Source organism: Dasypus novemcinctus, chromosome 6 (genome assembly GCF_030445035.2).
Source record: "Dasypus novemcinctus isolate mDasNov1 chromosome 6, mDasNov1.1.hap2, whole genome shotgun sequence".
Taxonomy (NCBI): Eukaryota; Metazoa; Chordata; class Mammalia; order Cingulata; family Dasypodidae; genus Dasypus; species Dasypus novemcinctus.
The window spans coordinates 5,439,003-5,451,503 of NC_080678.1; the positions used below are offsets into that span (position 1 = coordinate 5,439,003).

Consider the following 12,501-nt stretch of genomic DNA (forward strand, 5'->3'; position numbering starts at 1 on the left):
CACTGGCGTATGTTTGGCTGAACAGCCAAATGGGTGGGCGGGGGGAGGAGCGTCTTCCTGTGGGATTAGGACCAAACACCTCCACGTCAGAACCCCGCCGAGGCAGGACAATTAGGCAGTGCTGCCAGGCCGCAGGCGGCTGGTCCCCTCTGCATGTCGGGACCCGTTCATGGGGACCCTGGTGCTAAACCATTGGTCGACGGCCTGCTTCTGGGTCAGGGTCTCTTAAGTAGCAGTGCAGCTCCCTCGCTACTCCCTACTGAAAGTTAGCCTTCCATACAGCGGCTTGTAAAAAATATATATAAAGAGAGAAAGAGATGGAATAAAAAACGAGCAAAGAGCAAGACTACAAACACAAAGAAAAATTTCATTTTCTAACCTAACACTTATGAGGGTAAGGGGTGGGAATCCTTCATAAGGATACCATGAAAATGGCAAAGGCTTTTAAAAAGGAGATAAAAACGAAGTCTTCAATATAAGACAGCTATGACTCTGCAATTCGTTAAATAATTCTGCTAAAAATATTTAAATTCCACCACCCATTTTTTTGCTTCTGTTGAAAATTACAGGTACACAGTTCTTCTTAAGTGGCATTATGAGATATTCTGCAACTGGAATAAGACTTCAAAATTTCAAACTTACTCAAGTATCTGTGAAGATTTTGAATGATTAATGATAATATACATAATTTTCAGAGAAGAATTTCCCAACACCCAAAATCAGAGAAAATATTGTTTTAAAAAATCTTTAGTTTATATGGATGTAATCAAAATTAAGAGCTGCAATAGATATATTTTGAAAATGAGCTCTGTCAGCACTCAGTCTAGCCAAGCAACCTCCCCCCACGGCTCTCCCTTGTGATCGCAGAAGCCCCTCTTCTTGCTGGCAGCAGCCTCCTTTACTGCAGCATGGACCGCCTGGCAGACAGAAGGTCGATGGGAAGGGAAAAGGGACCCGCCAGTCTTTGCGCTCAAGTTTTACTGCAAAAATTTAGGGACTAGAATCTGAAGATGAAAAACTGCCCACCAATCTGCTGGGAGTTAACAGAGCTGGTAAAAAACAAGTGCCCCTACAAATGAATGTGTTGGGGAAAAAGGCAACAGAACAGCCTGCAGGACCCCCAGGCTTTGCTGCATGGAACGATGGACAAACAAGCAATTCTCCTGCTTCCTCCCCCGCCAGTCAGTAAGCACTGATGAGGCTCACCAGAAATAACAGGGAGCTGGCAAGGCCTGGTTCCATACCCTGTTTCATACCCTCTTAGCATGACTGAAAAGAAGTACCTGTCCCCATCCCCCAATGCTACCCGAAAGGAAATGACAGGTCAGCAGAGCTTAGGAGTAAGGTTCATCTGTGGGCTCCCTTCCATTGCTGCTAGGGTACACTCTCAGGATGAAGTGTGGGAGCGGGGGCTCCTCACCAGGGATTTTACTCCTTTTCCCCCATCGTGAAGTACAGAAGCTTTTCATCCAGGACATGCTGTCACCCCGTTTGTGGGGAACAGCTGCTTCAGGAGCTGGGCTCCCCTGGACCACCCTGGCAGGGACCCAGAGCCCTCCCCAGCATCGGGATCAAACAGCTAATCAAGTGAGCTTTTCACTGGAACAGTGATTAGCAGAGAAACACGGACCTTTCTCCATGTTCTCCTTGGGTAATGTGCCCAAATCAGATTTGGTTTAACAAGGAAGACAGGAAACCTTTCACAGATTGTATGCTAGTACCTAAAAAGATGACATGTGATGAGCTATTTTTAAATTGGCTTTGTGTCACTAACTTGGTAATAAGCAGCCTTTAAATATTAATGCTTCAGACTGATTTTCACATGCTCTTGACTAATCTACAGATTGACTCACAAATACAGAGAAAAGGGCCATGCTAGGAAAAGGCCTTCTGAAACATGCACGTCATCCGATTCAGCACCCACGAGGTTTGTCATCCTGAGACCAGGCAGAAGGACACACAGGACCTTTCCCTTTGTCAGATTCTAAACTTAGACCTTTGCACCCCCAAGACCCTATACACTACTAAATTATCACAGATGGCACTCAATGATTTACTGACAACTGATGAAAAATCAGGTCCAATTATTTTTCTCTAAAACATTGTTTCTTCAATAATATTTGCTAATCCTTAAAGCTGTAAGGTAAAAATTTCTTACTAAAAAGAACCCAACATGTAAAGTGATACTTGCAGACAGTCAAACTATTACAGGATGAAAGCAAATTCCGAAGAACAGCTCCGCGATTCTTCATGTGGTCCTAGCTACAACCCGGGAGAGGCAGGCAAAGGTCCTAGCCCCGCCTGGAGAGGGCGGCGCTGGCAGGTGCTGTCACTGACGCCCAGGGTCAGATGGTGAGCCAGCTGAAAAGTCAGCACTGAAGCACACATCTCTTTCTTCATGCCTAAATAATTTCTGAAAGAATGTTCTATAGGGTTAATGTAATATAACTGAACCCAAATGAAATTACACACTGAGAAAGTAATTTTGCTTCCTTTCTTACAAGTGACACAAGAAGGACTGCATTACTGTGTTTGGTTTGGGGACGGTAAATCACTGACCTCTTGTTCCCGCTGAAAAATAACGACTCTGCCGCCCTTGTCTCCTGTTGCGAGAAGATCTCCCGAGTAATTAAATTCCACAGTTGAAATGATGTCAGCTGCCAACAAACACAGAAGCAGTTTACAAGGTCATGATTTGGGGAGAAGCCACAATGACTATCAAAAACAGTAAAAAAGAATCAGAAAGAAAGATAAGCACATACAAAACTTTCTCCCTAAACATAGCACAAATTTCATGGCGCATTGTCTATTACCAGTAACTACCTCATGGTTTTGGGGTTGGAACCTACGTGTGGACGCATGAGTTTTGCTCCTATTGATCTGGACCCTGGGAGCACCAGAACTCTGGGAGCACCAGTAGGCCAGGTTGCTTGGATATAAGGATACAGGACAGAACTTCAGTAAATTGATTCTTAAAAGAAAAAAAAAGGAGGGGGGGGGCAGAGACAAGAATTGGTCCTAGAAGAATGCTGCCTAACTTCATAATGCAAGCCTAATGCTAACTCTGAAAACAAATCTGATTCTTCCATCAACAGAGAACTTTTCAATGTTCTCTGCACTAACTTCTGTTACCTTCGGTACAAAGTAACATTATGGACAGAACAAGCGGTGCTTCGCTGTCAGGAGTCACTTTCACTGGTTGGACCACTGTGGAGGTCCACCAAGGCTGGTTGCCCACCCCTCTCCCCAGAAGTAAAGAGTACCGAAGAGCAACATGCCAGCACAGGGGGGCGTACCTCAGGCTGATCCCTTTGGTTTAGAGGGGACTGTTCTGAGTTTATGATCAGCCTACCTGAAGCAGACCTGTAACAGAAAGATTTTCTATTTTAAAGAAAAGGTTCAATGACGAACTCTAGAGGAAAACTGCTGACCCTGTAGCTCAGCAGCTGAGAGCCTACATGATTGAGGACCAAGGCCTGGGCTGGGGCCTCTGAGGTGCCAGCTTTAGCTTGTTCCGGGACCATGGACTGGACTCCTCACTTTAGCCAGTGGTCCCGGGATGTCTCCCTTCTGGTCACGCGTGGCATGGCTGAAGTGTGTGGGCACCAACTGGACGAGCTGCAAGGCAAGGCCCATAGCTGCCTTTACATCAAGAGTACAAACAAAAACTGCTAAACAGCAACTGTAAACAACTTATCTGCTACCAAAGAATGGACCCAAAAGTTGAAACTATTTGAAGAGCTCCCCCAAAAGGCAGCCATGCAATCTTGAACCAACACTTTAATCAATTCTGCTCTTTAATCAAATAATTGTCCACATATGGGTTTCATGCCAACACCTACAAAGCAAGTTTTTATTGCACTGGCATTGTTCACTGACTTTTAAAAGACTGACTTCTATTGCCTGGGATTTTCCTTTTTTTTAATCTTTGGGAAGATTTTGGAAAAAAAATGAAGCTTCTTGTTAGGAGAGTCATTTAAAATCAAATTACTCAAAATAACCTAATTTGCCTAAATGAACCTAAAATATTCTGTATTGGATTAAAAGGGACAAAATTTATATCCTTAATACTCAGAGGGTATACAATATTATATAATTAATGGCATTCTAGCTATGTCAGTGATTTCCTGACTTAATTAAAATGTACCGAACCTTTTAAAAGAGAAACTCCCACTGACTGCCAGTCTGAGAAATTATTTTCATTATGCCATGTAAATATGCATGAACCTAAAATAAGAAATAAACTCTGAAGAGCTTCTAAGAGCTCTAAAACCAAAATAAATATACAAATTAAAGACCAACAAAATTATAAAACCAATAAAATTTAAATTACCAACATCAATTTAATCTGAGGGATATTGTTCTTTAAAAACTAGACTAGAAGCCTAAGTGTGGCACTGACTGAGCAGAGTTTGAATGAGGTATTCCAAAACCACCCAACTGCTGGTGAGCCTCCCTTGCTTTTCTTTGATGGGTGGCTCAAGAGACACAAGGGCCAGCCTGGTACTACAGGCCATCCCACGGTGGCAGTGTGTGGCTTGCTACTGTCAGTGCTTGGACCTCGTCTCACAGCCAGAGCACCATGCTGCAAGATGGTCATCAAGATGATGGAAAACATGCTTACTGAACTGCGGAGATCATCATCAAAGAAGAAATCACAACGCACCTTCAGTGGCCCCCAAGAATTCCTCTACTAACTCTTAGTTAAATGTGGTGAATTGTCTACATGTGTCTCTTTTCCTTCCCAACACCACTAAACGTCAGAAAGGAAGTTAAAAAGGCATCCAACTACAAAGCAAAAGAAGAGGCAACAACTGTGAGAAGGCTGTGACAGAAGTCTTGGATGATGGCCAGTGGTGAGCAGACAGGACTTGCTCAGGTGTGGTCTACACACATGCAGGGCAATGCCCAGGTCGCAGGGGCCCCTCTCTAGTACTGGACACAGAGCTGGCATGAAGTCTGTGGAGAGAAGTGCTGGATCTCCAACACCCCTCAAATCCTGTGAGGTAGGAACACACAGCAGTGTAGCAGTTTGATATGGTTATGAATTCCAAAAACAGATAATGGATTATGTTTGTAATCTCGTCTGTACCTGGGCGTGATTAAGTTATGATTAGGGCTTTGATTGGGCCATGTCATTTGGTGGGTGGGGACTCACAGATAAAAGGCATGGCAAAGGACAGAGTTGAGGGCTTTTGATGTTGGAGTTTGATGCTGAAGCTTAAGCTGGAGCCCCAGAAAGAAAGGAACCCTCAGTCCAGGAAGAAGCAAGCCTGGGAAGAGAGGAACCCTGAACCGAGAGAGAAGCAAGAACCTGGAACGGAGGAACCCAGAAGACTGAACCCTCACAGACATTGGCAGCCGTCTTGTTCCAACATGTGAAAATAGACTTTGGTGAGGGAAGTAACTAATGCTTTATGGCCTGGTATCTGTAAGCTCCTACCCCAATAAATACCCTTTAGAAAAGCCAACCAATTTCTGGTATTTTGTATCAGCACCCCTTTGGGTAACTAATACAAGTAGTTACTCCCATTTCTTGTTCCCCAAATCTTAGCAGCAGGAGTTTATCATTCCTACCATCTCCAGGATTCTTCTCTGAAATGCTGAAAAGCCCCAGAGAAAGATGCCCTCAATATTCAAGCATTTGTAGGTCCTCAAAGAAGTGACCAACTCCCGTGGAGCTCTGCAGACTCTAAGCATCGCATTCTTAACTATGATCATCAGACACGTGAGGGAGGCTCCAAAACAAGGAGAGAACAGAAATGGATGTCTGTGGGGAGCTAGTGCCTCAGAGCCGTCATTACAACACCCAGGTGTGCTGAGGGCTTGCTGGGTGCCAGGTGCTGCCTTAAGCACCATCGCTGTAGAAGCCGAGTCAGCCTAGTTCGGCCCCACAACGGCCCTGCGCCGCTGGAACTACCATCAGAGAGGAAATGGTGGGGTGAGGAAAGCCCAGGGTGGCAGGGGGTGCTGGGGAGGGACGCAGCTCGGCAGCTGCCTCTGGGGGTCTGGCGAAGAGAAGCGGGGTGCCACGAAAAAGGAAAGGAACGAGGAAGTGCTACCTGACAGTTAAGAGGTAATGATAAGGATAAAACACTGGAGGCCTCTTCTAAAGACAGGTGGACAACAGGAAAGACGTGACCAGAGATAAATTTAGGTGGCCCATTCACCCAGGCTGTAAATTCCAGAGAGACAATGGAGAAAAATGAAGGGCAAATCATCAAAGCAACAAGACAAGAGTTTCCGGGGCTGCAGGACATGAGGCACGTCCAGGTGGAAAGGGCCCAGTGCAGGCCTAGCGTAGCTGGGCAAGACTCACCTGCAAGTGCCACACTTTGAAAGCTGAAGCACCAAGGAAGAAGATTCTGAAGCTCTCCAGAGAAAACACATCAGTCACATATAAAAGGGAGGGAATCAGAAGGGCATCAGGCAGTATGCATGAAAAGAGCGGGATGTCAGGTCTATTAGAAAACTGAGGGAAAACACTTCAACGTATTCTATGCCCAGCCAGATTTTCAGCTAAGTTTGAGGGAGAAGTAAAAATGTATTCAAACATGCAAAGAGCAAAGAAGACAAACTTGCCACCCCCACATCCTTTCTCAGGAAACTACTGGAAAATGCACTTTGGCAAAATGAGAGACTACATTATGAGAGAGGGAGATCAGGGATCTGACATCCAACAAATGGTGATGTCCCCAGAAAGAGATATGCAGCCCACCCTTCGGAGTCCACAGGCTCAAAAGGTCGGCTCTGGGGTAGAGAAGAGCCCTGGGATTACGTGACGTGCTTGGGAAAAGTTATTGCTAAGTATTTGACAGTTCTGTTGAAGAGTGTGCTAAAAAAATAAACAAAAGTATAAAAGCCAGAGAGCCAAGCATAGGACGAACTAGGTCATCACTATTAACTCTAGGAAATAGAACTAATATGAAAAAGAAACATATATCTTTGTTCAGCAACAAGCAATATTTAGGCTCTGCATGCATTTATGTATTACAATAGATTCTAACTCTCTTGTGTGGGGAGGAGTACTTATGGACTGAAGGGAATATAAGTAAAAAATCTAATTCATCCATGATCATAACAGGAAGTTCATATGTGTCAAAAATCAGGAAATAAAAAATTAGCAGTATAAGCATTATTATTTAGAAAGTGGGAGGAAAAGTCCAGAACAGTTAAATGAGCTTTGTAAAATAACTGAGATGTGGAACTGAGAGTGCTGAAAAGTTGAATAGGCAACGTTGTCTAAGACTTTTAGTACTATTTTCTTTTAAACTAGAGGCATGTGTCACTGGATAAAAAAACAAGGGGAGAGGACGAGGTTCAAGCAGATGAGCACCCACCTCCCACATGGGAGGTCCTGGGTTTGGTTCCTGGTGCTTCCTCAAAAACAACAACAAAAATCCAACAACAAACAAAACAAATGAAAATACCAACTCAGGGGAGCCAACGTGGCTCAGCAGTTGAGCACCATCTCCCCACATATAAGGTCCTGGGTTCGATCCCGGACCCTGGTACCTTAAAAAAAAAAAGAGGATGGAAACCGAGCTGGGGACAGCTCTGCATCACAGGCAATTTGTACAGGGCCTGCCAGGAGAAGGCTGCAGGTGCACACAGGGGTGCAGGGGCCCGGCAGGCCAGCAACAGTTTGCGGGCAGGAGGGCGGCAGGGTATGGGACCAGCAGATGGCGCTCTGCTGGCGTTGGGTCATTTCAAAGGCCGCCTCAGAACGCACAGCCCTTTCCCTAATGCAGCCAAGTGACTTCAATCGCCCTTGGTATGCGGCCCCAAGAGGCCAGCCTACCTTGGTCCCTTGTGGTCTGACAAGGGTGGTGGGCCTGACGGCTTTCCAGCAATTTCTGGGCACAGAACCCCCAAAGGAAACCCTGTGTTCTTTGCAAAATAACACAAAATACTAACACACTGCCTTTGCAAGTGAACTAGACACACTTTACATACCAGAAGACAGGGCTTGAAATAGCTGCGAATTATAAAATCATTAAAATATACCAGGTTCTCAAAAAATAGCCCTCAAACTCTTGTGCGGTCTGGAGTTTTTCTGGTTAGGTTTGTTGTGCTTGTCACACTTGCTGCCTGCCAACTAGAGACATGATGTTCTCAGCACTGAGATTTAGGAGCACTTACGGGGAAAATCTTCAAACAAGAAAGCAGTGCTACATTTCTACAGATGGGGAAAATGGGTATGAGAGTAGTTTAGCAGCAGCATGCCTGGGTGCAGCCACCAAACTTCTCACCGCCTTTCAGGTTCTCCAGGCCCGCTAGGCTGCAGGCAGCAGGCGCCTCCCAGACTCTGGCGCCCCGCACACAGCCTGCTTCCCTGGGCACGACTTGGCAGCCAGAAGCCAGCCTGGACAGTAACGGACAGTCATCTGCGCCACTTCCCCTTTCTCCTGCTGACAGTGTGGGGCTGGATGCCGTGCCCACCTCCACCCCACCAGAGGAGGCTCTCTGTTGTGAGGACTGCAGGCCCCTTCAGAATGAAGACGGAGTTTTCAGGGAAGGTGCTGCGGATTCTTGGGTGAAGAGGAGACAGGAGGGCAGGAAGAGCTGTCCCTTGCCTCCCACACCTCGCCCAGACCAAGTCCTCAGGTTTCATCCCCGAGCCATGCGCCAGGGTCTGGGGAGGCTGGAGCAGCCATGCACAAGCTCATGACGGCTGCAGGCTCCCTCAGTGGAGCGCGCGCAGATGGTGCCACGTGAGGAAGGGGCTGCAGAATGAAGCCTAGAGGATGATGCCACTCGTGTCAAGCACACGGAGCACTGCACACCCCGTGTGGATACACACATGCACAAGTGTAACACGAGGGTTTACACTAGCTAAATGTTGACGGTTACCTCTGGGGAGGCAGCTGGAGCAGTCGGAGCTAAAGGGGACTTTCTTCAATGCTTGCTTTTGCTAAAAGAAATAAACCTGAAGCAACGGTGAGCTAATATTAATACAGCCAGCCATCTGGCAGCTATTTAAGGGAACTACCATGTGACACACACAGCTTCCCAGCAGGAACCAAGCACCTTCCTTCGTGGACTTCATGCCTGCCAGGAAGTTGCACATGAACAAATACAGAAGTAAATGTCGCTAGCGCAGTCTTATCTAATGAAGTGGGACTTGCATTTTTCTATCTTTTTTAAAATTTCAAGTTTCTAACAATTTTTCTTTTCCACAAGCACTGGTCCAAGATGGACTGCAAATATAAAAACTGCTCTTCACCACAGAGAGCGCAAGCGGCGCTGACAGAGAAGCACTATGAAGCTGACAACAGGGACGGGGCTACTGACGTGGCTGCGCAGGACTGGTCAAAGGCCTGTGGGAAGAGGTGTCGTCTGGGCAAAGACCTCAGGGACTCGCATGCCGCGCAGAGGCTGGAGGGAAGACCACTGCAGGTAGACAGTGCGGCAGCTGGGGCGGCGTGGGGCTGAGAAGGGGACTGCGGGGCAAGGGCTGGGGCTGGTGGCTGCCCGGGCACCAGGGCCAAGGTTTCCTGGGGCAGACTCCCACGCAGCTCCCCACCAGCCTCCCTTACAGCTAGGGTGCAGGCACTGATCAGTTCCAGCCACCCCAGCCCACCCACAGGGCATCAGGGGACTCCGGAGGGGAGGCAGTCAGGAAGAAGTGTGAGACCCTGCAGGATGTAAGTGGTTTCTTGGCCACTGGGCTCAGCAGCCTGGGCACCCTTGGTGACCTTAAAAAGAGTAGTTTCAATAGAACGGCCAGAGGGGGCAAACCAGGAGTGCCAGTTGCTAAGGAAAGGGACATAAGGTTTAAAATAACATTTCTGTGACATAAGGAAGCAGGAACAAAGAAATGGCGAGGAAGGGGACTGGGAGCTCAAACCAGAGATGAAGTCAACAGGATTTTGCTAAAGTAGGTCCCTGGGAACAGTCCAGTAGAGGGGAGAAACTGGTGACGCAGGGGACCCAGGGGTGACTGCAGAGCAGGGCAGGGAAGCAGGCAGAGGTGGAGTGGAGAGGCCCAAGGCAGGCAGAGGGGTGGTGTGTGAAGGAAGGAGCAGCCAAGGAGTGTGTGTGTGTGTGGGGGGGGGGGCGGGGGGGGGCAGAAGAGGTGGCTACAGGGCTGCACTGGGCAGACCAGAACTCAATGGACTGCATCTGCTTTTTCCACAAGGCCCGTGAGAAGGCTATCAGCAAGGCACTATAGGGAGGGGTGCAGCAATGTGGAGAGTACCAAGGGGGTCTGTGGAGAGAAGGATGACTGCACTGCAGAGAGGCAGCCTGCCTCAATGTAATGTGTCCACTTGAGATGTGAGGTAAGCAACTTATTATTATTATTATTTTAGGAGGTACCAGGAATTGAACCCAGGGCTAGTACATGGGAAACAAGCACTCAACCACCTAAGCTACATCCACTCCCCTATCATTTTTTAAAATATATTTTTAAATTTAATTAAAAAAGATACACAGATTACATAAAATGTTACATTGAAAAAATACATGGGGGAACGAGATGTGGCTCAACCAGTTGGGCTCCCGTCTACCATATGAGAGGTCCAGTGTTTGATGCCTGGGGCCTCCTGGTGAGGGCAAGCTGGCCCACGTGGAGTGCTGGCCCACAAAGAAATGCCGCCCTGCGCAGAGTACCACCCTGGGTGGGAAAACTGCCCCGCATGGGAAAGCTGCCTCATGCAGGGGTGCCAGCTGACGTGGAGAGCTGATGTAGCAAGATGATGCAACAAGAGACAAAGAGGAGAGAAAATAAGAAGATGTAGCAGAACAGGGAGTTGAGGTGGCACAAAAGAGTAACTGCCCTTCCCCCAGCATGGGACACGACTCCCAGGAATGAGCCTCCCTGGTGCCGAGGGATTACTACCAAGTACCAGCTGATGATGTAACTAGAAATAACCTTGAAGAAAAGGGTCAACTCAGACCAGCAGAATATCTCAATCTACATATAATACCCAGAGTTAAAAATGCTTTTTGACCTGAATAAAAGGGGGAAATGGAAAGGACAAATGAGTTTATATGGCTATGAGTCTCCAAAAAGAGTCGGGAAGTTATCAGAGATGTTGCCCTTATGCACACCTGAGCAGAGTCCCAGAGATAGATAAAGTAGATACAACCCCAGGTATTGGTTCTTCTGAGAGCTACAGAGACCCACAGGTTCTATGGTCATGGCAGATGGAGTTCAGTGCCATCTCAGTTGGCCCTACTTTGGAGTTTGTGATTCTGTGTGATGGAGCTGGACTTAGATGTGATCTTTGTCCACAAGTCTCTCTTGTTACTTTTACCGGAACTGTAGTTGTTGCTGGGGTTTAATGTATACCTAGGGGACCTGAATCTCTGGACTGACCATGTGATAGCCAGGCCCTGAGCCTCAACAGACTTGCAATTCCTACACTCTGGTTTATGGGACTTACTCCACTCAGCTAACATGGAGGTGAAGATCTACCACCACACCAGGGAGCCAAGAATGCCTACAACTGAAAGCAGGACGATTGCATCCAGCATCCATGTGGAATCTAAGCCCCCTCCTAAGACAGACGTGGAGTGGACACAACACATTCTAAGGTTCACAGGATGGAGGAATAGAATATGGATTAGAGTGGACTTACTGATATTCTATTCATGAACTATTATGATTAGTAATCGAAGAAAATGTGGCATTGGTGTGGAGAAAGTGGCCATGGTGGCTGCTGGGGGTAGGGAGTGGGAGGAAGAGATGTGATGTGGGGGTATTTTCGGGACTGGAGTTGTCCTGGGTGGTGCTGCAGGGACAGTTACCAGGCATTGTATGTCCTCCCATGGCCACTGGGTGGACTGTGGGAGAGTGTGGGCTATGATGTGGACCACTGACCATGAGGTGCAGCGGTGCTCAGAGATGTATTCACCCAATGCAATGAATGTCTAAAGATGATTGAGGAGGTTGTTATGGGGGGGAAAGTGGGGCTAGAGGGATATATGGGGACCTCATATTTTTTTGATGTAACATTAAAAAAATAAAGACAAAAAAAAAAAAAAAAAAAAAGAGAGAAGGGAAAAAAGAGAGTAATTGCCTCTTTCCCACTCCGGAAGGTCCCAGGATCAGTTTCTGGAGCTGCCTAATGAGAATACAAGCAGACACAGAAGAACACACAGCGAATGGACACAGAGAGTAGACAACAAGGGGAATGGGTGTATGTGTGTTTGTGTGTGTAGAAATAAATACAAAATTAATTAAAAAAAAATATATAGGGGATTCCCATATGCCCCACTCCCCATACCTCCCACTTTTCTCACAGTAACAACTTTTGTCATTAGTGTGGTACATTCATTGCAATTGATAAACACATTTTGGAGCACTGCCACTAAGCATGGATTATCGTTTACACTGTAGTTTACACTCTCTCTCCCTGCCTTCAGCAACTCTCCAGTGATACAATTTCTTCCATTGCTAGAATCAGAGCAAGTCTATAGTAGAATACCAGTAAGTCCACGCTAGTCCATATTTTATTCCCCAGTCCTGAGGATTCTGGGATAGTGATGCCCACT

At 46.9% G+C, this 12,501-nt stretch overlaps 1 protein-coding gene across 1 annotated transcript in view; it reads right to left on the minus strand.

The window, feature by feature from the left end:
• The window catches only part of PPP2R2D (protein phosphatase 2 regulatory subunit Bdelta), a 46,749-nt gene that overhangs the window by 19,335 nt on the left and 14,913 nt on the right, over positions 1-12,501 (minus strand). The window contains exon 3 of the mRNA XM_004464473.5: positions 2,560-2,657. Coding sequence (XP_004464530.1) covers positions 2,560-2,657 — 98 coding nt within the window. The remainder of the gene's footprint in view (positions 1-2,559; positions 2,658-12,501) is intronic.